General features: G+C 65.1%; 1 protein-coding gene across 2 annotated transcripts in view; it reads left to right on the forward strand.

Annotated features, from left to right (window-relative positions):
- The window catches only part of KDM4B (lysine demethylase 4B), a 43,108-nt gene extending 21,491 nt beyond the window's left edge, over positions 1-21,617 (forward strand). Inside the window, exons 7-24 of one of the 2 annotated variants that reach the window (XM_055126925.1) lie at positions 5,679-5,728; positions 7,016-7,119; positions 9,016-9,153; positions 11,292-11,488; positions 12,887-12,988; positions 13,071-13,264; positions 13,810-14,240; positions 14,328-14,448; positions 14,630-14,805; positions 15,092-15,323; positions 15,554-15,630; positions 15,875-15,930; positions 16,045-16,153; positions 18,580-18,765; positions 18,858-19,025; positions 19,209-19,328; positions 19,967-20,059; positions 20,174-21,617. In XM_055126925.1, the coding sequence (XP_054982900.1) occupies positions 5,679-5,728; positions 7,016-7,119; positions 9,016-9,153; positions 11,292-11,488; positions 12,887-12,988; positions 13,071-13,264; positions 13,810-14,240; positions 14,328-14,448; positions 14,630-14,805; positions 15,092-15,323; positions 15,554-15,630; positions 15,875-15,930; positions 16,045-16,153; positions 18,580-18,765; positions 18,858-19,025; positions 19,209-19,328; positions 19,967-20,059; positions 20,174-20,350 (2,731 nt within the window). In that variant the 3' untranslated portion in view covers positions 20,351-21,617. The remainder of the gene's footprint in view (positions 1-5,678; positions 5,729-7,015; positions 7,120-9,015; positions 9,154-11,291; positions 11,489-12,886; positions 12,989-13,070; positions 13,265-13,809; positions 14,241-14,327; positions 14,449-14,629; positions 14,806-15,091; positions 15,324-15,553; positions 15,631-15,874; positions 15,931-16,044; positions 16,154-18,579; positions 18,766-18,857; positions 19,026-19,208; positions 19,329-19,966; positions 20,060-20,173) is intronic. The other variant, XM_055126926.1, reaches the window with a different exon arrangement.
- Positions 21,618-24,957: the final 3,340 nt, after the last annotated feature.

Consider the following 24,957-nt stretch of genomic DNA (forward strand, 5'->3'; position numbering starts at 1 on the left):
GCTGGCTGCCTGTGTGGGCCTTGGGGTCCCTCTGCAGGTGGTGGTGGCAGGGGAGGGCAGGGGCGGGGGTCAGGGAGGGGACTGGACTGTGGGCAGTGGACAGTGGACAGAGGGCAGGGGAGGCTGAAGCTGGGCCTGTTTTCAAGGCTTGGCTGCAGGAGCTGTTGTTGTAGCTGACCCTGAACTTTCTGCTGGAGAGGCCGTGGGGTCATCCAAGGGGCCCGGCCACCCCCCCACCCCCACTGCTGCCCCTCAGCAGGGCCCAGACTGCTGCCCCTTGTGCTCTTCTTGCCTCTGCCTGCAGGCGGGCCCCAGGAGGTGGCTCTGCCCATCTCCGCCTCCTGACAGCAGGGGCCGCTGCAGGGCCGCCGCAGTCCCTCCCAGGAGGGCCAGGCAGTCTGCCCAGGGGCCTTGCCAGCCTGTGCCGAGCAGCGTGGGCCTCTGTCCCTGTGCACCTCCTCCTGTGGCTCACGGCGGGTGGCTGCAGCAGGCGCGCCTGTGGGCCCTGCTCTCCCTCCTGCCCTGGGCACGGAGCCATAGCAGGGAAGGCCCGGGGCCAGACTCCAGGAGGGGGCAAGGCAGGAGCCGAGGGCGGGTCGGCCCTGGGGGGCGGAGGGGTCTGTGGCGGTGGTGTCCTCCATCTGTCTGTTCATTTGTCTCTCCGCCCATCTGTCTAAATGTCTGCCCATCTGTCCGTCCATCCATCCGTCCACTTGCAGCCCTGTGCTCTGCCCGCTGGCTTGGCCTGGCGCGAGCAGATGGCCGTCCGTCATCCAGAATGGGCACTTGGAGCTGGAGCGTCCGCGCGGTGCTGGCGAGCTCTGGCCTCTGCACCTGCACCCGCCCCTCGCCGCAGCCCTCCTGTGGGCTGGACCCGAGCTGCAGGGGGCTGGGCTGTGGGGCTGGTTTTCATGCAGGGCACCGGGGGCTCCCACCCTGGGGAGCAGGGGGGTTTGTTGGCTGTGTCCCCAGACAGTGGTGGGGACGGCGCTGGGGGGTCCCAGGGCTCCGCTGCCTCCCCCACGCCCGACCCGATGCTCTCCCGAGTGCAGGGCCTGCTTGCGGGTCGGGACGTGTGTACTGTGCCCTGAGCTGCCCTGAGCCCTTGAGACGCATGCTGGCCTGGGGGATACCCAGGCCCCATGGGGTGAGGGTGGCCGGCTCCAAGCTGCAGGGGCTAAGCCAGAGCCCCCCCCTTCCCGCAGCCCCCACAGCTGGTGCCATGGGCTGGCCTCACCGGAATCCCCATCCCCCACCATGGCCTCCTGCTAGTTAACAGGGCAGAAATCCTGGGCATGGGAGTCCCGCACACAGGCCCGCACCCCGCCCACCTGGCCCCGCTGCCCACCCCGTGCTCGTGCCCACAGCTGCCGAGCAGCCGCCCAACACGCTGCCGTGGGACTCGGCATTGGGCTCCTGCTGCACCACAGAAATGCCACGGGCCCAGGGCCGTTTCAGACACACACAGACACACAGAAACACACAGACACAAACACAGACACAGACAAACACACACAGATACACAGAGACACACAGACACAGACACACAGACACACAGGAACACAGACACAGAGACACAAACACACACACAGAAACACAGACACAGAAACACACAGACACAGACAAACACACAGACACAGAGACACAAACACACACACAGACACACAGACACAGACACACAGACACAGACAAACACAGACACACAGAGACACACAGACACAGAGACACAAACACACACACAGACACAGACACACAGAAACACACAGACACAAACACACAGACACATACAGATACACACAGACACAGAGACACATAGGCACAGACAAACACAGACATAGATACAGACACAGATACACACAGACATACAGACACACACAGACACAGACTCAGACACAGATACACACAGACACAGATATACAGACACACAGAGACACATGCAGAGACACACACAGAGACAAAGACAGAGAGACACACACAGATACACACAGAGACAGAGACACAGAAACACACACACAGACAGAGACACTCAGAGATACACAGACACACACACATAGACAGACACAGACACATAGAGAAACACGCACGCGCACACAGACACACAGACGCACACACAGACACATAGACATACATGCGCATACACAGACACACTTGGGCATACACAGACACATAGACAGACAGACAGACACACACACACTTCCCTAATCCTGTGCCGTCTCCAGCACGTACTCGGGTGGCAGTGTCAGGATGTGGTGGCGGAGGGCGCCCGCGGGGCAGCCGGCAGCCTTGGACGCAGGAGCGGCTGCAGCTTCAGGCCCCAATTGGGCTGGGCTCCTCTGGCCGGGCGATGGGGGTCCCCGTGATCCCACCTCCTCCTCTCCGCCAGCCCGTGCGCCTGACTGACTGTCATGACTGGCCTTTTTCGGCCCCGTGGCCACAGGGTTGTCCCCTGCCCTGCCTGGGCCGGAGTCAGAGTCCAGCCTGGGGCTGCGTGTGGCCCAGCTCCGGATGGGCCCCTCCGGCTCAGCCCCGGTCCCCGAGGCGTGCCCGTCCCAGCTGTTGCTGGGTGGTTCTGAAAATCGGGCCTGGGTGGGCCTGTCGCTGTCCTGTCGCTCCAGTCCTAGGAGTCTGTCCCCTCTCACGCCTGCCTTGGGGTCTGGAGCCTGTGGATCAGGTGGGGTGTGGGGGTGGCCCTGTGGCCAGGTGCGGACATTGAAGTCAGCTCTCCATCCCCTGACACACCGCCCCCGCCCCGGCACCCACAGTGAGCTCAGGGATGATGGCAGACCGTCTGCGTGCCATGGCCACCCTGAATTCTCAGGGCCCCTGTCCTGGGGCACCCACCCCGGGTGCAGCTCATGCAGGATGGGCCGGGGTGTTGGGATCCCAGCGTGGCTGCCCCCAGTCTGGTCATGCCCGGGACCTGCAGGTCGGAGTGTCTGGGGGTGTGGATGGTGCGTGGGTGCAGGGGGGAGCCCCTCGGGGGCCCCATGGAGTGTTGTGCTCACACACCCCTCGCCACCCACCCGATGAATGTCCCCGCTCTGGCCGGGCACCCCAGATGGCCCGTGTCCCTCTTCCTGACACACTCATTTAATTGCGAACTCGAGAGGCCCTGGCTTATTTATTCTCATTGTTCTTGATAATAATTCTGAGCCATTAGAGGGGAAAATTATATTCAAAAACGCTGTTTCACACTTTATTTGTTTGATGATTTAGAGCGATAGAAAATAGCCCATTTGCTGGCTTTTATAGTCTGATAATTATTCACATCCATCAAGCCATTCCAGGGGAATAAACAAAACACCGAGAAAATGACACTATTAATAGCGTCCTCCCGGCCGACAGGAAGCCGCGTCGGGGCTGGCTCCGAGGGCGCTTTCCTGCCGCCGGCCCCCACCCCCACCTCGGCACTCCGGGCCCTGCCGAGTCCCCTTGAGCCTGGGGCCCCAACACGAGAGAGAGGCCCGAGAGAGGGGCCGAGCTGCGCCGAGCTGGTGTCAAGGGTCCCGGTGCCTGCGGGGGGCCCTGCCCGCCTCTGCTCTCGCCCCTGTGGCCGTCAGCACCCTTTAGGGGGAGGCCTTTGCTCCAAACACCCCCGAGAACAAGCAGGAGCCAGGAGGCGGGGGAGCCTGGGTTGGTGTCTCCCCGACTAGGGCACGCTACTTCCTGGGGGCTCAGCCTGTGGGCGTTTCGGGGGACACTCCCTCGGGCCCTGCTCCCCGCCTGCCCCAGCTGGTTCTTCTTGCCCAGGCTTGCAGACACGGCCGCCTCCCTGCCAGGGGCCCCCGTGGCCGAGCGCGAGCTCACGGAGCCTGTCAGCCTCGGGAGGGGACACGGCGCCGCCTGCCCGCCCGGAGAATGTTCTGTGCCGTTTGGTTACGGCTGTCCAGAGGGTCTTTGTGCAAAGCCTGGGAAGGCAGAGGGCGAGCGGGCGGGGAGGAGCGTCTGGTCGGGTTTTGTGTGGGTCATGTTCCGGAGGGGGCTCCAGCCTGGCCTGGCAGTGCGTGTGCAGACGCACACACGCATGCAGACACATGCACAGATGCGCATGGCTGTGCACAGTGCACACCCCCCACCCATTCTGGTTCTGTCCTCGGAGCGCCCTTGGTCCATTCGCCTCCCACAGCTCTGCTCCTCCCTTCACCCCTTAGCCTGTGTCCTGGCCCCCAGGGCGGTGACTACTGGCGAGGCCTGAGGGTGCCCAGGAAGTGGCGTGTCTTGGGGGAACGATGCTGGTTTCTCTGCAAAGGCCCGTCGGGGCAGAGCATCTGGGCTTGACCCTGAGGTGTTTTGTTTGGGGGCCACACCCGGCGGTGCTCAGGGCCAACGCAGCTCTGCTCTCAGGAATCCCTCCTGGCGGTGCTCGGGGACCCTATGGGGTGTGAGGCCAGCGCCCTCCCCGCTGTGCTGTCGCTCCGGCCCTGAGCGCATGGTGGGTTTGCCGTTGCGGGGAGCCCAGCAGCCCCGGGTGTCAGAGGCCGGTCCCCCCAGCCCCCCGACAGAAAACTGACCGGGGAATGGCAGGTGCCCTGTGTTGGCCCAGCGGACGTCCCCTCTCAGCTCTCCCTCCCCCTCTCGGAGCTGAGCCTGGTCGCCCGGGCTGCGGGACCCCACAAGGCTCTGCTCTGGGGTCCCTGCCCTCGGGAGGCCTGCAGGGTTTCGGGGTCCTTGAATAGCTGGGTGGACTTGAAGACACTTTGCTGTTCCCCCACCTCTGCCCCTAAGCCTGCCTCGTCCCTGCAGCTGGGGGGAGACCCCGGCCTCTCTGTCCCCACCAAAGCCGCCTCCACCTTGAGCCAGGCGGGTCGTCCCCTCTTTGTCTCTCGGGGGGCCGCGCTTCTGCCGACTCCATGGGCATCCTGCCGGCTGGACTTCCTGATAGTGTGTGGCGCGTTCGACTTCCCATATCCCCCAGATTCAATTAATCTTATCGCTACAACTCCCAATTACAGGCCGTAATTAAGCGAGAGCCGTGAGTCACTCCCCCCATCCGTCCCCAGTGCATTGCGCTGTAGGCCGGGCCCTCCCCCCGCAGGGGCTTGGCTCTGGGGCCAGCTGCTGCCCCTTTATATGGGGGGGGAACAGGCCCCCCACCCTGGAGTGCCTGCTCTCCCCTTTGGAGAAATGGGGGGGGGTGGATTTCTGCCGCCCACAGCCTCCCCGCCCTGGTTCCTGTCTGAGCAGGGTCTATTTCCTGTCATGCTGCCTGCCCGAGGCTGGAGGGGTGGTGGGGCTTCTGGTGGCTCCTGGCCCTTGGCTGGGGCGGGGGGTCCCTCATACACATCCCTCCTGGAGGGGCCTCCCGGCTGGAGAGAGTGAGAGCCCTGCGATGCGCTTTCCTGGGCGTGGGGGCGGGTTTCTCTCTAGCTGGCTGCCCTGGGCGGTGTGACCCCCACGGGGATGTCCCTGGCGAACCCCAACAAGCACTGGAGCTTCAGGGCATGTCTGGCCCCAGGGCCCGGGCGGGACCGTGGGTGAGGGGCTCTGGAGCTGTGCCGGCTGTCCTGGTGTCCCCTCCCCACCACCCCTGGGGAAGGGACTCTCCCTGCACCCCTAGGCTCGGAGGCCGCTCGCCCTCCCCCTGTCCGATTGCACACTTGTCTCAGCTGCACCTGGGAAGTGGGTCATTCCCGAAGCTTCTCTCCTGGCCTGACCGTGTCATTCTGTCTCGCTCTCAGGTACGCCATCCCCCCGGAGCACGGCAAGCGCCTGGAGCGGCTCGCCATCGGTAGGTGCCAGCCCTCGAGTGGTGTCGCCCTCGTTTCTCGACGTGCCTGTGGGCGCCCGTGGGGCCGAGCACTGCTGGACTCGGGCCTCCTGCTGGCCCCCGAAGAGTCTGTGTTACTTTTATTTGTGCTTGCGCATATTGATTTTTGGCCTCACCTGGTGATGCTCAGGACTGGCTCCTGGCTCTGCACTCAGGGATCCTTCCTTGTGGGGCTCTGGGGACCCGATGGGGTGTCGGTGATCGAACCCGGGCAGGCCGTGTGCAAGCAAGGTCAGCGCCCTCCCCGCTGTGCCATTGCTTCAGCCCAAGCTGCAGCGTCTGTCTTGCCGGGAGGAACCCCAAAGCCTCGGGTTTGGGGAGCTGGGTGGGCTGGGGCTTCTCCCTGAATCGAGACCCTCCCCAGCCCCAGCTGCATCAGAGAGGAGGTGCCTGGGGGTCCACTTGGCCTGGCTGCGTGGATCTCCCCCCACCGCGGGTGCTCCTGCTGGGGGAGTTGGGGCTGCGGGGTCCAGTGACCCAGTCAGAGGTGGAGTCGCTTCCTGACAGTGCCAGCCTCCATGCCAAGCCTCCGTCTCATGGGGTGGACCCAGGGAAGCCGCCCTGTGGGTGGGGGCAGAGGCAGGGGTGGGCTGGGGGTGGGCGGGTGGCGGGAAGGAGTGTGGGAGGTTCAGGGCACGGGCCTCCCAGCCCCCCACAGCGTCCCCCCCGCCAGTTTCAGGGACGCATGGCAGACTCCATCCTGGAGATGGGTGGAAGGAGCCGGCGATTAATAGGGGGAATGAAAAGCCGCGTGCAGATGGGCTCGCGGGGTGCGGCGCCCAAGGAGGGAGAGCGCATTAATGTGCCGGGCCTTATTGGTGCTAATCACTTAAGATGCGCGTCTTTATTAGGGCTTTAATGAGAGCCACTTACTCCGCGCATTAGGGAGAGGCACTGCCGCGCGGCTGCCCCGCAGCCGTAACTCTAATTGAAATGCTTTTAGTGCCGAGTGCGGGATCCGGGCGTTTCTCATGCTTGGCAGCCCCGCGCCAGCCGCCTCCTGCGTGCAGGGGCGCGCGTGCGCACGAGGCTCTCCAGCCAGGGGAGGCGGTGGGCACCGAGGAATGTTCTTGGGGTCCCCGTGGTGGCCCTGTGGGCAGCTGCTCAGGGCTGCTGTGGGGTCTGTCCACCACCGGTGGGGTGGGGCAGGGGAGGCAGGGAGGTACTGCTCACACGCCCGCTCTCCCGCCCCCGCGTTGGACGGTGGGAGGGGGTCTGGCCACGGCTCACGGCCTGTGTCCGCTGCAGGCTTCTTCCCTGGCAGCTCCCAGGGCTGCGACGCCTTCCTGCGGCACAAGATGACCCTCATCTCGCCCATCATCCTCAAGAAGTACGGCATCCCCTTCAGCCGGGTACGTGCACCGAAGGTTCCAGAAGGCAGCTGATGGCGGCTCAGCCTGGGGAGTTGGGGGGGTGGGTTGAATTGGGGTTGTGGGGGAGGTGGGGCTTCCCCGCCCTGGACTCCTGTGGGCCGGGGTTCCTGGGGTGAGGGCCCGCCATCCTGCTCGCTGCCCGGGGCCCGGGAGCTTGCTTCCTGCCTCGAGCTGTGCTGGGTGAGGCTGAGCCGGGCGGCTGGGGGCCCTTCCTGGCGCCCACCCCGAGGGGGGCTACCCGGAACTGGTTCCTCAGAGTTCCCCCAGGAGCATTTGGTCTGTGGCCAGGAGCCAGCTCTGCCGCCAGGCCCGGTGCTGCCTGCGTGTCCCCCGCGCCAGGGTGTCAGCGAGTTGGAAATCGCTTCTGACATTTCAATCCCAGCGCCTGGCCGCCGCCCGCCTGCCGCGGCAGCTGCACGAGGAGCGGCCGGCTATGCTGGCGCTGCAGCAGTCCCTCCTCTTCCTCTGTCTGTCTGTCTGTCCGTGTGCAAGGCCGCTGTCCTGCACGCTTCCCTCTGTCCCCCTCCGTCTGCCCTGCAGTGCTGCAGTGGGCAGGCTCACCCCTCCCCCGACACACCCCCGCTTGCTTTGTCCCACTGTACAGCCTGCCCGAGGGGCTGCTGGGGGGGGCTGGGGAGGGGCCGACGGGCTCATGCCCTGGGCCCTTGGCAGGCAGCACGGACTCCCCCCAAATGACAGGGGGCCCCCTCATCTGAATTCCTGGCAGCCTTCCGAGTACTGTGTCCCTGCACCCCACTTATAAATCTCTGCAATGGTATTTACTTATCCGAGAAAAAGCAGATCGATCGCCGAGCTCGTTAATAATTAAAAGTGTGTATTTCTGTGATCTGCCATCGGCTCTCTCATTCAAGAGAGCCAGAGCTGGCGACACGGCTGAGGCCCAGCCATCCATCACCCCGGCCCCCCTGTGATGGATAGTGGGGCCCCGGCTGGCGGCAGTGACACGGAGGGCGTGCGCCCCGGGCTGGAAAGCGGCCCTGGCAGGAACAGGGTCTCCTTGTCTTCCAAGCTCAGCACACCTGGTGGGCCTGATCTGTGGCTCTGGGGCCTTCCTGTCACCCCCCTACTGCTCCCCGAATTTCCCCTAGCCCCCTCCCCCCATTGGGTGAGCGCCAACCACTGCGCTGCCCACACTGGCCTTTGTCCCAGCTCCAGGCCCCAGCAGGACAGGCCCACCCGAGCCACCCCTCCTTTTGCTCAGGTCCCACCACGGCCATCTGCAGGACAAGAAGTCCCAGAGGGACCCAGTGTGCACACACGCGAGACCCCTCCTTGGCCTTCCCTGCCCTGTGTGTGTGACGGCTCCTTCCAGCCATGACGGTTTTGATGGCTTCTGGGCTCGGGGAGGCCCGGCCCCAGGGCTCACCTGATGGCACCCACGTTCCTGAGCAGGATGTGGGCAGGCCTGCCCCTCCCCCCGGCTGGGCCAGAGTCCCAGTCCCCCATCCCGAACCCCTAAAGTAGGACGCCCAAATGTCCCTGCAGGCCGTCCCTTGGGGGTGAGGGACCACGCAGGGCGGGTGGAGCAGAGCTGGCCAACAGGCCCGCTGGGACAGCAGGAGAGGCAGAGGGGCCAGACGGATGGTGGTGGCAGAGCACCCAGGTGGGTGGGGGGTGGGCGGGCACCTCTGCCAGCTCCCTGCTGCTGTGGGGAAGCGCAGCCCTGGCACAGCCATTGGGAGCAGCGTCTGGACCTCGGGGGGCCTTGGTGGCACTGTGGGGGCCTAGGTGGGAGGACCCATACCCCATGTCTGCAAGGGGGTGCCTGTGCTCGGGGCATTTTCATGGCCCCCGCTGAGAGGGGTAGGGCCCGGCTCCTCCCAGCGGCCTCTCCTTCCTCCCCTCCGCCCGCAGATCACGCAGGAGGCTGGCGAGTTCATGATCACTTTCCCCTACGGCTACCACGCTGGCTTCAACCACGGCTTCAACTGTGCTGAGTCCACCAACTTCGCCACCCTGCGGTGGATCGACTACGGCAAGGTGGCCACGCAGGTAGGGGGAGCCCCCCCTTCCCGTGGGCAGCACGTGCAGGGCCCCTGCAGGCCTGGGGCGGGGAGGCCCGAGAAGCCAGGACCAGGGCGGGGCAGGTGCCTGGCAGGTGGGCGCCGCAGTTCCCAGGGGGGCGGTGTGGCCCCTTGGCGCAGGTGATTCGGGGGGCCATGGACTGGTGGCTGACCTCAACTTTCCTGGTGTTTCTGCAGCTCCTGGGGGCCTGCGGGCTTAGCCAGGGGTGGGGGGAGAAGCTCTGAGTTCACAGCGTGGGGGCCTCATGGGGGCCGGGCAAGGGCACAGACCCTCGGCTGCTCCAGAACGGGGGGCCTCTGGGGGCCCTGCGGGCCCGGGCAGGGCCAGTCTGTGCAGACATGGTGGCAGAGCCGGGTTCCGTCCCCGTGGGGCTGTCAGAGCCAGGCTGGCAGGGACCACCCAGATACTCAAAGCGATTTGGGGCTCAGCCACGTGTCCCCAAACGAGTGACATTTGGGAAGTGCAGCTGGGCTCGGGCCCGGCGCTGACAAGCTGGGCGGTGTAGCGTGAAATTACCGAGCAGGCCCCGGCGGCCTCCCAGCTCTGCGGTGCCGGGGGTGGGCGGGCTGCTCCAGCCCGCTGACCCTGGCACTGAGACCCCACGGGCCTGCGCGCATGGCCTGGTCCCAGTCCTGGTGGGGTCCCTGCAGCCCCTCGCTTGCTGAGAAGGGGCCATCCCAGCCCGCGTGTGAGGGGGAAGCTCGTTCTAGCACATCCGTCAGGCGGTGACTCGGCACCCAGACTGTGGGGACCTGTCAGTTGGCCGCGTCCAGCCCCCAGCCCCCAGGCTGCCCCCTGTCCCCCCTCCCCACCAGCACACCTCCGGGCTCCCGTTCTCGGGCTCCGCACTGCCGGCCGAGACGTCTCACAGGCCCAGGCCTTGTGCCCCCTGTGGCCCACCTGCTACTGTCAGGGGAGCGTCCTCGCTGTCGCAGTGCCCCGAGGGGCAGAGCGGGAGCGGCCGCCCTGAGCTGTCCCTTCACAGAGCTGAGTCCCACGGTGTCCGCTGGGCTCTGTGGGATGTCCAGCAGCTCCCCGTCCCCCTTCACCATCAGAGTCCTACGTTTTCAGGCCGGTGTCTTCACGGGGTGGTGCCCTTCGAGCATCGCCCTGGGGTCCCTAGGCAAGGGCTTCACTGCCACCACCCAGGGTTCCCTGGGGAAAACCATTAACCGGCCCGAGGCGGGTAGCAGCAGGTGGGCCGAGGGGGAGCCCCCAGACAGCCGCCTGGGAAAGGTCCCCCTCCCCTTCCTGGGGGTGTTTGGTCACGCTGGCCTCGTGCTGGCCTCCCGCCCAAGCCCCCGTGGACCTGGGAGCAGTGAGACAGTGAGGGCCCCCCCCCCACTGTGGCAGGCGGGCCACGGGCTGGAGCAAGGCTGCCCTCAGCCCAGCCTCCCGGGACAGGTGCCCCTCCTGCTGTTGCCCTGTCCCGGCCCTGGGAGGCTTGGGGACCTGGTGTTGGTGTGTGTCGGGCCGGACCCCTGGGGCTGTCTGCTGGGGGCCGTGGGCAGGGCTGTGTGCTCTGGGCTGTCGCTCGGGCACTGCTCTGGGCGGTCAGGTTTGGGGCTGCTGGGGGAAGTGGATCGTCTCGGAACTGGGTCTGGGGGGCTGCTGTGGGGCTGGGCTGGCAGTCGTGGGGGCTCAGGCCAGGGCGCTGGGCTCACCCTGCACCCTTTGGTCTCAGGACCCCAGAAAGCAGCTTGTGCTCGTGAGCTGGAGGAGCAAGGGGACACCCACCCTCCCCGACCCTGCCCCTCAGCTGGCCAGCCGGCGTCCTCAGACCCACCTCTGGCTGCTCCCCCGTGTCCCTGTTACACTTTCCAAGCCGGGTGGGGCGTCCCAGCGCTTCATGCCCACAGGCTCCATTGGGCCCTGGGGGGAAGGGCTGCGCTGCCTGTGCCCAACTTCTCCGTTAGAAATGAGGGCCTGGCCAGCCCCTTGGGCTGCTCCTGCCTCTTCCCCTGCTGTGGAGTGAGGCCGCCCAGGACACTGCTGGGCTGGGGGGGGGGGGCGGGCGGCACACCGTGGGCCAGGGCAGCTGGGTGCCCCGGGCAGGGCCGAGCCGCAGCCCCCTCTCAGTTCGCCCCCTCCCCACCCCCCCACAGTGCACGTGCCGCAAGGACATGGTGAAGATCTCCATGGATGTGTTCGTGCGCATCCTGCAGCCCGGCCGCTACGAGCAGTGGAAGCAGGGCAAGGACCTGACCGTGCTGGACCACACGCGCCCCACGGCGCTCAGCAGCCCCGAGCTCAGCGCCTGGAGCGCCTCCCGTGCCTCGCTCAAGGCCAAGCTCCTCCGCAGGTGCGCCCCTTCCCCGTCCTCTCTCTCCCCTCCCCCCTCGCCTCTCCCCACTCCTTTCTCTCCTCTCCCCTCCCCCTCTCCCCACTCTACCATCTCCCATTTTGTGCCTCCGAGACCGAGTAGGGGTTGTTGCTGGTGTTGCCGCCCCAGTTTCCCTCTTGCGCCAGGTCTCCCCGGCCCTGGGAGGCGACCTTTGTACCCTGCACTGTAGGCTCTTCTCCGCCTGCCTCTGCCCTCTCGCCCCCGTGGCTTAGGGTGCTTCCCCGGGGCTCAGCCAGATTCCACCCTGCACCCTGCTCGCCACACCCCAGCACCCTTGAAGCTTCACACAGAGGCCCATGTCGGCCCACCTGGCCACCAGCCCCAACCCTGAGAATATCCAGACGGTCTCTCCTGCTGCTGGGGCCGCCTGCAGGGCAGGAACTGACCCTTCCTCTCTTCAGGGATCCTGCTGACAGGCACAGCTGCCCAGGACAGCCACCAGGGCCCCTGACCCCGTGGAAGGACTCGGGGGTAGAGGGGAGAGAGAAGAGAGAGGAGACAGAGAATATGCTGGGGACTGTCCTGGGCCGTGGCGGTCAGCCGCAGCGAGCATGGGGGGGCCGTGGCAGTGGACCCTGGTGCTGGTCAACAGATAGGGCGGGGCCTTGGTGCCCCTTCCTGAGAACAGTGGCAGGGTCTTCTCCCGCTGTGTGACAGCTGCGGGGACAGCCAGCCGGGAGCGCAGGCTGCACACATGCCTGCCAGGTGGGACCCCACCCCAGAGAGCCCTACGGCCTGCCCCAGGTCGGCTCTCCTCTGTGGGAGGTGTTGGCCCTTTAAGGGCCTCTGGGTGGGGCCAACTTGTAAGCCCACCTCCCCCACCCCAGCATCAGGGGGGTTGGGGTCCCCTGTAGGGCAGCTTCAGGGGGGCAGCCCCAGCCCCTTGCTGCTGGTGGGGCAGCGCTGAGGCCCCTTGAACCAGCGGAGTTGACAGTTGGGGGGACCTTTCCCAGGGTTCCTGGCCTGGCCTGGGTGGGCTTCCTGGTGGGGCCTGACCGCTGCCACTGTATCCGCCACCAGGGGGCGCCCCGCCACCTTGTAGACTCCAGCTTGCCTGTACCCCTCGCACCCTGCCTCCCGCTGCCCTGATACTAACGCCCCTGGCCATGTCCTGTGACTGAGCCTGTCCCGTGACTGGGCCCCCATCTCCTGGCGACCTTAGTCCTGGCCTGTGGGGGCAGGTGTAGGGGGCCCTGCCGCCCGCCCTTCTGAGCTGCCTCCTGTCTCTCCTCGGCCCGGCTTCTTGGATTTTATGGACCAGCCCCTGTCTGACCCTCACTCGGGACTCCGGGGGTCGGCCCCGGGGCACCTTAGGGGGATGGAGCCCAGCCCCCAGCCGTGTCGTCTCCTGAATAGACAAATCAGTCTGAAGGAAAACAGGCACTGGAGGAAGGCTGAGGAGGAGAGAAAGCCCAGCCTAGAGAGGAAGCGCGAGCCGGGCAGGAAGCCGGGCTGCCCGTAAGTGCCCCTGCGCCCGCCCCTCAGTCACTCGCATCGCCCCCGGGGCCGCGCCCGCCTGCCTCACGGCCCTTGTCTCCAGGTCTCACCGGAAACGGAACCTGCCCAAGAAGTCCAAGCCCGAAGACCCCAAATCACCAGGGGAGGGGGCGACCATCCTGGAGGAGGTGGGGGAGAGCAGCGCTAAGGAGACAGTGCCCCCCGGGGCTGAGCACGAGGAGGACGACGAGGAGCCGCAGACGCTGCCCCAGGCCCGGGAGGCCGAGGGCGTGGAGGGTGGGTCAGAGCCCACAACCCCCCCACCCCTCCCCAATTCTGGCCCACCTCCCCCTCAGGGCCCGCAGGGACCCCCTTCCCAGACTGGCTCAGGGGCCCACGGCTTGGACCTGAGAATGTGTCCTCAGATCTTAGGGACCTACGGCGTGCCCTGTGTCTGTCTGTCCATCTGCCCTCCCTCCTCCCCCCAGCATCAGGGAGTGGGGCGAGGTGGGCTTCAGGGCAGCCTCATATCTGAGGCTGAGCAAATGGGGACAGTCCCCACACGCTGAGGATGGAGCCTGGAGTGGGGGAGCCCGCCCCCCCATAGATAGTAACCCCCCATGTCCTGCTGGGAGCTGGGGGACAGTCGCCAACTCAGACACAGGAGCCCCAGCTCGGCTGTGACCCCAGGGACCCACTGACCAGCCACTCCCTGACCTCTGACCTCTCTTGGTTCAGGTGTCTCATGGAGGAGGGTTGCACTCTCCCAGAAAGGCACTCTGGGTGTGGGTGGGTGCCGGTGGTCCAGGCTGCACCCTGAAGGCTGCCCCCTCTCCCCACAGAGGACGGGAGGGGCAAGCTGCGGACCCCCAAAGCCAGGAGCGACCGGAAGAAGAAGGGCCTCAGCCCCCCGCACCCCCACTCCCCGCTCCTGCCCAGTCTGCCCGCGCCCACTCCCCCCCAGTTCCCCAGCAAGGAGGCTCCCCGGCCGGAGTCCCTGGGCCCCCCCACAGGCTCTGCCTCCGAGGAGAGTCCCCCGCCGCTGGCCCCCCTCAATGTGGTACCCCCCGAGGCCCCAGGGGAGGACCAGGAGGCGAAGCCACGCCCCATCATCCCCATGCTCTACGTGGTGCCTCGGCCCTCGCCAGCCACTGCAGACAAGGCCCGGGCGCCCGCCGAGCCCCTGGGCCAGAAGGGCCCTTCCTGGAAGGCCCAGCCGGGGCCCATGGAGCTGGCAGGGCCCGAGGAGGACAGCGGGGCCCTGGACGGACAGGTGAGGGCCTCGAGAGGCAGGGCAGGGCTGCGGGGGGTGGGGTCTGCCAGGGCCCAGCCCCGCACCCACGCCCTACCCTGTGTCCAGGCACCCCCAACATTCCCCAAGTTGAAGATGGAGATCAAGAAGAGCCGTCGGCACCCGCTGACCCGGCCACCCGCCCGCTCCCCGCTGTCCGTGGTCAAGCAGGAGGCGTCTAGCGATGAGGGTGCGTGACCCCTACCGCCCGGCCAGTGCCTGTCCCCGCAGGAGACCTGGGCGGCTGGTGGCCAAGGGCAGCCATGGGCAGTGACGGACAAGGGCAAAGCCTGTGTGGTGTCCCCTGCTGGGCCCCTCGCCCCTGCCCCGGGGTGGGGGCCGCTTCCCTCATCCTGCCCGTCTGACTCTAGAAGCGCTGCCCTTCCCGGAGGAGGATGTGAGTGACCCCACGACCCTGCGGGCACTGCTGGACATGCAGTGGAGGGACCAGACTAGCTGCTTCCAGGCCGAACGCAAGTTCAATGCCGCTGCCGCGCGGACAGAGCCTCACTGCGCCGTCTGCTCCCTCTTCTATCCCTACAGCCAGGTGGGCCCCCCCCCCCCGCACCCCTGCACCGTGCCCTGGGGCAAGCAGTTGCACTTCTGGAGCATGTGTCTACCCCCCACGCCCCCACGCCCTGCCAGAGCTCCCCGTCCCAGACAGGCCCAGGTCCCACGGGGGCTTCTACGGGTGGGTGCACTCGGGGGTGCTCAGAGCGCCTGTGGGGCCTGAAGCGGAGAGAACCTGTGTGGGTGGGTGCTGCGCCCCCAGAGATCCGGGCAGGACCGCTCTGTGTGGGAGCTCAGCTGAGGGTGCCCCTCCCCTGCCACAGTCCCTGCAGACAGACAAGGAGGCCCCTCAGGCTCCCTCGGGGGAGGCCGGCCCGGCCACACCCTCCTCCCAGAGTGGCCAGAAGACTCGGCCGCTGATCCCCGAGATCTGCTTCACCTCTGGCGGGGGCAGCACGGGGAGCACCGAGCCGCTGCCGGCCAGCGCGGCCATCGGCGAGGACGGCGCCAGCCTGCTCGTCGCCTGCACCAAGTGCTGCCTGCAGGTCCATGCCAGTGAGTGCTGCACCCCAGACTTGACCCTGAACCCCGACCCCGAGGGGCCCCCAGGGACACGGGTTCATGTGTGTCTGTGTGTGGGGGGGTGCGGGCAGCCCCTCCCAGAGTCAGTGCCTGGGACTTGTGGCCCCAACCCACCCCGCACCCCACTTCCCATGAGCTCTCCAGGGAAGGTGGAGAGTGAGGGGCTGCATGGGGCATCTGGTCCAGCGCCCACTGTCTTCCAGGCTGCTACGGTGTCCGGCCAGAGCTGGTCAGCGAAGACTGGACATGCTCCCGCTGCGCTGCGCATGCCTGGACTGCGGTAACTGCCCGAGCCTGCCTTTCCAGGACCCTGGGGACCCTGGGGTGACCCAGAGGCAGCCTTGCCTCCCGGCGGTGCCAGTGGATCCTGCCCGTCCCCGTGCCCCCACTGTCCCCCACTCCCGTCACTCTGGTGGCTAGTTGTCTGAATGTGAGGACCTTGGGTGGAGACCCCGTGGGCCCCGGAGCCGCGGGGGTCGGGAAGGGTTGACCCAGCTGCACTCCTCACTGTGTGTACCCCACAGGCTTGCTGCCTTTGCAACCTCAGGGGAGGCGCCCTGCAGATGACCACTGACAGGAGGTGGGTGTGGGGGCCACAGGTGACCATTGACGGGAAGGGGTGTGGGGGCCGCCTGTGCAGGGTAGATAGGGCAGAGCTGCCGAGCTGGGAGATGACACCTGCCCTCCTGTCCAGGTGGATCCATGTGATCTGTGCCATCGCAGTGCCAGAAGTGCGGTTTGTGAATGTGATGGAGCGTCGCCCCGTGGATATCAGCGCCATCCCCGAGCAGCGGTGGAGGCTGGTAGGTCTGGGGGCCTGGTGGGGGAGGCGGCCCGTGGCTTCCTTGGCTTCCAGTTCGGTTGGGCTGGGCCAGTTCCTTTCAGGAGTAGGTGCCAGGCAAGGGGATCCACCTTCTGCCTGCACTGAGGCCGGGGGTGCAGAGGCCCCCAGTGTGTTCTGGGACAGGCGCCTGGTGAGCAGGACCGGCCAAGTGGCCCCTACCTTCCATGTGAGTGGTCAGGTTACTCCTGGCAGTGGTTAGGGGACCCTGTGGGGTGCTGGAACTGAACCTGGGTATCCGAATGTCAGGCTAGCACCGTCCCCTTCTATAGCTGGGTAAGTTCTGCTGGGCTGCCCAGGGAACGGACGGAGTTCGTTCTGTCACCCCGGTCCCCTTCTTTACCTCCTTACCTGAAGGACGCGTGTGGCCTCCTGCGTGGCTCTGGGGGAAGGCGGGTCGGTAGCCGGGCACGTGGGCACGTCTCAGGCATGCCAGGTGGTGTCCTCCCTTTGGAGAGGTGCCTAGAAGAGGCGTTGCCGAGTGCCAGGACTTCTAGGACTGCCATTTCCCCCTTCCCTGTGATGGTGGGATTCGCACAGCTGTGCTCACTCTGCCAGGAACATAGTAGTAGACTGGCACCCAGACTGGCACAGGTGGGCAGCACCGGGGATGGAAGTCAGAGCCTCACACACCCAAGGCAGACGGCACTTCCACCACCATCGAGCCTGGCCTTCGCCTTAAGTTTCTGAGGCGCTTTCGGGATTTGCCTAGAGGACAGTGCATCCTCCTGTGGACCCCCAGGGCACTTGGCCTGGGGTCACTAGTGGCCGACTGCAGTTTGGAGCTGAGTTCCCCGATTTCCAAGACTCCAAGCGTCTCCTCCTCCTGTCCTCTAGAAGGACAGGAACTGTTTCGTCATCTGTCCATAACTGGCTCCTCGGGATGCATGGTGGTGGTGGGAACTCGGCCCGTTCCCGGGGCAGCCCAGCAGGACTTTCTCAGCTATAGAAGGGGCTGCGGGTTTCCTCTGTTCAGCAGCGCAGGCACCTACCCAGTCCGGGGCACAGCCAAGGGGGAGCTGGCTGGGTTGCGTGGAGGATGGGGGCCCAGGACCCCGGGGCAGCTCAGCAGGACTTTCTCAGCTATAGAAGGGGCTGCGGGTTTCCTCTGTTCAGCAGCGCAGGCACCTACCCAGTCCGGGGCACAGCCGAGGGGGAGCTGGCCGGGTTGGGTGGAGGATGGGGGCCCAGGACCCCGGGGCAGCCAGCAGTGGACACGGGACAGCTGGGAAGGGGCAGCAGCCTGCCGGTGGCTCCAGTGAGAGCTGCGGATGTCCTGGGCTCGTTACTCAGGCAGAGTGATGGCTGGGTATGGGCGGGCGGCCTGCGACAGATCCTCTCCGCTGTGCTTTATGTATCATCTGACATTTCCGGCCTGCAGCCTCTTCATTACCATCGCTTGTCGCGATGGATGAGAAATCTTTTACATGGAGCTTGCTTGTACTGCCTAATGGAGCCGCTCAGAACCGTTGCTTAACTCTTGCTTGCCTGGCCGGTGGGCCAACCCCCTGGCTCTGCCACATTCCCTCCTGGCCTTGCGCTCTGGGCAGCAGGGTTGCTCTGTGGGACCAGCTCCACACAGCTTGGCCACAGGCAGAGGTGGAAGGGGGCTCGGACAGCACTGGGGGTCCTGCACACAGCTGTCAGCAGCTGAGTGGGGCTGGAGGGATTGAGGGGTGCATGGGGCTCTGGGCAGGGATCTTCTCAGATGGCCACAGTCCCGCCCCTGCAGTCTCCAGACCTCCTGCCAGGAGAGGCCCTGCAGTCCTGTAGGGGGAAGGAGAGGGCTGCTGTCCAGACACTGGGGTGGCCTGGGGGGTGACAGGGCCCCTGGTGTCGCTGCCTCCCTCCAGCCTCTCGGCCTGCAGGGCCCCATGCAAGGTCCAGCTCTGCAGCATTCATGCAGCAGCATGGGTCCCGGCGGGAGGATCAGGTATTGACAATTTAATAACGAGATCCCATTGCCGTGCCATCGATCGGAGGTGGGCATGCCTGCAGCACCCGGCCACGGTGCTTATCTGGCTTTCGAACACAGTTTACAGAGCTATAAAGGCCCGGCTTATTAAATGCTCAGCGTTGACAGCTGGGGCGGCCCCTGGGAGACTTCCTGACTGGGTCCTTCCTGGTTATCCAGTGTGGTCTCCGCTGGGCGGGTCTGGGGTGGGCGTGGTCTCTGCAGAGGCAGGAAGAGGCCTTGCAGCCTTCTGAGCACCCCAGCCCAGCAGCTGTCACACTACCATCCCCCAAGCCCTGGGTCGCCGTGAATCTGTCGCCTGCCTGGACAATGGGCCCCCTTTGTGGCCTGGCTCTTTGCCTGTGCCCTGCGCCCCTTCCCTCTGGGGGCCTTCCTGGGAGGGCTGGAGTTCCATGTTCCGTGTCTGCCTTCAGAAATGCGTGTACTGCCGGAAGTGGATGAAGAAGATGTTAGGCGCCTGCATCCAGTGCTCCTGCGAGCACTGCTCCACGTCCTTCCACGTGACCTGTGCCCACGCCGCTGGGGTCCTCATGGAGCCCGACGACTGGCCCTATGTGGTGTCCATCACCTGCCGCAAGCACAAGGCAGGGACCCACAGCGTGAGTGCCTGTGCCCGCCCCGCATGGCCCGTGTCCCCCCCTCACCCCGCTGCCACCTGCCCATGTGACCCCTGCCCTCCGCTCCCCCTCAGGCCCAGCTTTTGCGGGCGGCGGTGTCCCTGGGCCAGGTGGTCATCACCAAGAACCGCAATGGCCTGTACTACCGTTGCCGCATCATCGGCAGCACCCCCCAGACCTTCTACGAGGTCAACTTTGAGGACGGCTCCTACAGCGACAACCTGTACCCTGAGAGCATCACCGTGAGTGGGCGGCCCTGCTGGGGAGGGACCTCCCGGGGCCCGGGCCGCTGGCACTGCTGTGTGCTGCCTAGAAAGGAGGCCTGTGGTCCTGCTTCACACTGGAGGGAGGGTCTGCTGTCCGCGTTGGGGTGCCAGTGCTGTGGCTCGTGACTGCGCCTCACGCTCACGGTCCTGTGTCCTCAGAGCAGAGACTGTGCCCGCCTGGGGCCCCCAGCTGAGGGGGAGCTGGTGGAGCTTCGCTGGGCGGATGGAAACGTGTACAGAGCCAAGTTCATCTCCTCGACCACCAGCATCCTGTACCAGGTGAGTGGCAGGGCTGAGCCCAGAGCCCACACCCAGATCCCCCAAGGTCCTCAGTCATCCCCCAGAGCCCACGGCCTCCGTACCCTCTGGAGGGCCGGAATGGACGGGACCCAGCTGGCCGGGCCTGCTCCCCTATTGAGGGGCTGATGGGTGTGTCCCAGCGGCCCTGGGCACTTGTCCACCCCCTGCTCAGATGCAGGCATACATACACACTTGGGTAAGAGGTGTACGTGCAGGAAGGCACGGCTCAAACCCACATCAGACACGCAGGCACCTTGCACACGCTCCTGCCACCTCCCGGGTAAAATTGTGGCCACCCAGAACAGGTGGAAGAGGCTGGCCACCCAGGGTCCCGCCTCCTGGCCAGGCTCCATGCCCTGGATGCAGGACAGACTGGGGCGGGGGTGTTTCATTGCCTGCCCTCCCAGCCCAGGTTGAAGAGAAGGGCCTTCTGGGTCCTTGGTCTCCTGTGACCCTTCCCATCTGGGCATGGCAACTGTCACAAACCCTGGGCCCAACCTGAAACTGGGGTCTCTGGACCCCTCTCCCAGTTTCCCTGTTGTTGGCATGGGCCCACAGAGCCTGCAGCAGGGGGGGATCCGGGAGACCCCCGCCCTGGCAGCTGTGCCTCTTCCCAGGTGGAGTTTGAGGACGGGACCCAGCTGACAGTCAAACGGGGGGACATCTTCACCCTGGACGAGGATCTCCCCAAGAGGGTCCGGTCACGGCTGGTAGGTACCCGAGAGCACAGGCTTGGCTTCCCCCCAGCACTGCTAGTGCCCCCACCCTGGACTTCCCGGACCTCATCCCCACCTGCTGCCCCTAACCCATGTCTTCTCCCGCAGTCTGTCAGCATGGGGGCCCCCCAGGAAAGCGTCTTCTCAGGAGAGGAGGCGAAGGCCGCCAAGCGCCCACGGGTGGGCACCCCGCACGGCGTCGAGGACTCGGGGCGCAGCCCGGACTGCCTGGCCTTCATGGAGAGCCTGCGGCAGGCGCAGGCACGGCCCGGGGGCCCCTTCTAGGGTGCAGGCGGCGGGCCCTGGAGTTTGCGTGCTGTGAACCCCCCACCTCGCTTGGCCCCAGGGGCCACCTTCGTGGCCTCAGAGCCTGTTGGACGCTGCCCGGGCCCCCCGGACTCAGGGAGTGGGGCCACAGGGGCTCCGGGGGGCCAGTGGGGGAGCCCGGGCCCCCCACTCCTCAGATTTGTAAACCACGTGAGCTCTTCTCGAAAACGGTGCTACTCAGAGCCCAGGACGGTGACGTGTACATAGACCACCTTTGTGAGCTGCTTTCTACGGACACTATTGTTTAAAAAAAGAAAAAAAAATGCGCGCGGGAAAAAGAACAAAAGAAAAAAAAATCCCCAAAGTCCTTTTCTAGATTTGTGGCTTTACCAACCAAACCAAACCCTTCTTTTCCTCAGAAGCGAGGGGCTCCACCGATGGAGAGAGCAGCAGATGGTCGGGGTGGGTTTTTGGGTCTTGGGGGTCTTTTGAAAACTCTGTCTATAAGCCAGCGGGCGGGGGGTGGGCTACCTGTGGCCGGGCCAGGGCACCATGGAACGGTGTGGGGGAGTCGCCCGGCCCGGCATCTCTTCAGGCCTCCCCATCCTCTGGCCCCGGCCCCTGCCTGACTGCAGGCAAGTTAGGTCACTCTGCAGTCTGAGAAGGTGCAACTGTGACTCAGAGAGGGCGGGGGACCCGAACTGATGGGGGCAGCCCTGGTAGGTCCTCTCGAGGCCGTCAGCCACCCCTCAGAGGGGACCCTTCTCTGTGGTCCTGGGGTGAATGGGTGGGGGGGGCAGGCCCTACTCGGGAGTGGGGGGCCAGCAGAGGGCAAGAGCATCGGCCACTGGCTCCAAATAACCATTTCATAAGTCAGAATGAAGGGTCTTGGGCTGTCCGGCCAGAGAGGATGGGCCTGAGGGGGCAGAGTGGTTTCCTTGGTGGGGAGGGGAGCGGGGAGGTGGCCCCCACGTGGGGGTGCCCCTCTGCATGCAGCAGCCCACCAAGTGCTCAGACATAGTGTGAGATGCTATTTATATTATAAAAGGGGGCACGGCAGCCCTGGGGGGCAGCGGGGTCTCTGGCCCACACCCCACCGCTGGCTGGGGGGGGTGGCATTTGTGCAGACGGCTGACAGGAAGAGCACTTCTTCCACAAAGGTCTGTGTGTGCATAAGGGAAATGAGAAGCCCCGCCAGGCCCCCCAAGATGAAGGACAAGCTGTACTTTTTTGCCTAATTTCCTGCCTCGGTTCCTAATGAATTAAAGGCCCCTGAACATGCGGACCCTGCGTGTCTTCATTTCAGAGCTGGGGTGCTGGGGTCCTGGAGGCTGTTGGGAGGATTCCCCCACTTCAAGGGCTACCTGCGGGGCTCGGGTCCCACCCCCCCACGTTCCCAAGGGCGCCACTAAGCTGGCGGGGCTGTGTCAGCACAGAGGGACTGTGGGGGGGTCTCCAGGGTCGGTGGAGATGGCGCTGGTGTCCCGCAGTGGGTGGTGGGGTGTTGGAGACTGGGTCTGGAGCCAGCAGCTGCTTTGCTTTAGAATCAAAATGGGAGGCGCTTGCCTTGCACACAGTCAAGCCCAGTTGGATCCCAGAAGCCCTTACGCACTCCTGAGCACAGGACCAGGAGTCAGCCCTGTGTGGGGACACTGCTGGGTGTAACCCAGTAGGAACATAAAGCCCAAGATGGGGGTGCATGACAAGCAGCCCTCTCCAGTCTCCAGAAGCCCCAGGCACTCCCAGCTCTGGCCTAGGCCTCCCCCTACCCCCGCGCCCCCCATCCTTTCTCTACTGTCCCCCACACCCGTCTCCTTTTATAAGAGAGGCTACAGTGAACAGAGCTGCAGGTTGGCGGGGGCCGGGCAAAGCCCGGGCCCCCCCCCCCCCACCAGACTTCAGGCAGGTCTGAAAGGCTCAGGGCCCGCTAGGTCCGACCAGGAGCGCACGTCCCTGGCCGGAGCAGGAAGGAGCCGCGTTCCACACGCAGAGTGGCCAAGTCCTTTGTCAACGCGGCCGGCCGTGTTCGCGGCGCAGATGGACTTCAGATGGGGGAGGGGGCTGCTATTTTTAAATCCAGCCCCTCTGGAAAGGCACTTTGGTTCTGCTTATCTTTCCCAATTAAGAACAAAGCAAAGCCAATGTGCGCCTGTCTTTCTGGACTAAACTGCTCATGAAAGGACGGGGAGAGGGGAATGGCTGGGGGAGGGGTCTGCACTTTGAACTGCCACAGCCAGGTGAACCCCAAATGCCTGCAAACCCCCGCCCCCGTGCTGTGCGGCAGAGACCCTTCCTGCGCCGCTGGAAACCGCCTCATCAGTCCGGGCTGCGGCATCTGTTCTCCCTATAATGAGCGGGGTCGCGCCCCCTCTCAGAGAATTAAAAGCCTTTTGTCAGAACAGTCTGGAAACGGATTATTAAAAAAATTCCCTGGCGACCATTTCCCGTCAGCCAGAGGCTGGATTTGATGTCCCACGCGTTCCCGTACAAGCTCCGCGCCCGCACCGAGTCGGGGCCGCCCCTCTCTTGGATTCCGCCCGCTCGGGGATGCAAGCTCGCCTGAGACGGGGCGCGCGCGGCCGCCGGGAGCGCGCGCGGCGGAAACCTGCCCGGGCCGTCGCCCGCCCCGCCAGGGGGCGCTGCCGGGCAGAGCCGGGAAGGAGCCCGCTTAGCCCGGCGCTTCCACACCAAAACACGCGCCTCATCCAGTCAGAGCCCCCCCACACCCACCCCATATTCCGCAGCTGACTGGTGCGTGGACTCGCCAAGCGCCCCTCACTGGTGTCTGCCAGCGCCTTTGGCAGTGGTTTTTAATTCCCCACATGACTCATCCCATCTAGTTCTGCACCGGGGGAGAAGAAAACCGCGTCTCACCCAGGGTCAGCGTTCTGGCGACGCAACCATCTGCGTCAAAGCTGTTTTAGGTGTCTTTCTTAAAAGAAAACCTTAACCAAAGGGGGAAAAAAAAGAAAATTCTCCTTTCCCCAACTCCCATTTTGTGGTGGTGTTCCTTGCAAGGATCAGGAACCACACACTTCTCGTGTTCGCACACGTGCTGGCGGGGAGCGGAAGGGGCCACACGCCGCGGAGCCTGCACGCCTCTCAAACTCCCTTTTCTTCAGAAGCCCCAATTTGGGGGTCTGGGAGGTGGCCGAAGGGCGGGAGTGCATGCTTTGCACGCAGGCGCCTCGGGAGCCATCACAGGCACCACACTGACCTCCCCCAGCACTGGGCAGCCCTGGCTGGACACCATCCGGTTCTGTCCACGCAGTCTGGACCCCGACCTGCAAGGCCTGGCCGATCACACAAGCCCCTGGCTGGGGCTGGCGTCCAGCGCCGAGCCCTGCACACGACATGTGCAGCAGCGGGCTGCCGACGCCACGAGCGGCCGAGCACGTGGCGGGCGCTCTGAGCCACGTGCCTGCTCCAACTCTGTCGCGGCCCCGGGAACGACCGTGATTGGCCCCCACGCCTCACACTTGTTTCGGGACTTAGGGAGTCAGCCTGGACAGCAGGATCTGTGCTGTGTGAGGGGACCGGGAAGGGCTGCAGGCCTGAGGCGGAACCACAGGCCGGGGTGAGAGCGGACTGGCAGTGGCGCCCACAGGCTCTTGGTCAAAATCCCGCTCCCTGACCAAAATCCCCGCTCGGGGTTCAAAATCTCGCTCGAAGTTCGAATTCCCGCTCCCTGACTGAAACCCCAGTCACGTTCCAAAATCCCACTCAGGGTTCGAAATCCCGCTCCCTGACCGAAATCCCACTCACGTTCCAAAATCTCGCTTCCTGACCGAAATCCCACTCACGGCCCAAAATCCCGCTCGTGGCATCCCACTCATGGCCCAAAATCCCATTCATGGCCCAAAATCCCGTTCACGGTCCAAAATCCCGCTCACGGTCCAAAATCCCGCGGCTCGTGGTCCCAAATCCCGCTCATAGGCTCCTAGTTCAAAGTCCCGCTCTTAGTCCAAAATCCCGCGAGACCGAGCTGGTCTGAGTAAATCCCGGAAGTCAGGCTTCTCTACCTCGCTTGTGGGTGCTTCCTCCACCCCTCGTTATATTCCGCCTATTACACTTGGTCTTTCAGCACTGTCAGGGCTGACTCCTGAGCACGGGACCAAGAATGGACCCCCAACAAGTGCAAAACTGGGGTGCCATTTCCAGTTTGGGGAAATGTGGTCCCCTAAATGTGGCCACAGCTCCTCAGGACCTCCCCTGGCTCAATGCAGGCCGCAGTGACCTCACTCGGGCCGCTCGAGGCTCAGGTGCAGGAAGAGGAGCAGGACAAGAGCCTCTCCCCTGGCCGGACAGAGGGTCAGAAGGTGCAGTGGGGAAGGCACTGACCTTGAGCGGCCACAGTCATGTGCTGTCCCCCGCTCCCGCTCCCCTGAGTACACCTGAGCACTGCCTGGGGGTGGTCCCCAGACAAGCAGACGAAAAGTGCCTCGTGTGGTGGAGCGAAAGCACAGTGGGGAGGGCATTTGCCTTGCACGTGGCCGACCCGGGTTTGATTCCCAGCATCCCGTATGGTCCCCTGAACACCACCAGGGCTAATTCCTGAGTGTAGAGCCAGAGGTGACCCCTGTGCATCGCCGGGTGTGACCCAAAAAGCAAAAACTAAATAATAA

Source organism: Sorex araneus, chromosome 2, assembly GCF_027595985.1.
Source record: "Sorex araneus isolate mSorAra2 chromosome 2, mSorAra2.pri, whole genome shotgun sequence".
Taxonomy (NCBI): Eukaryota; Metazoa; Chordata; class Mammalia; order Eulipotyphla; family Soricidae; genus Sorex; species Sorex araneus.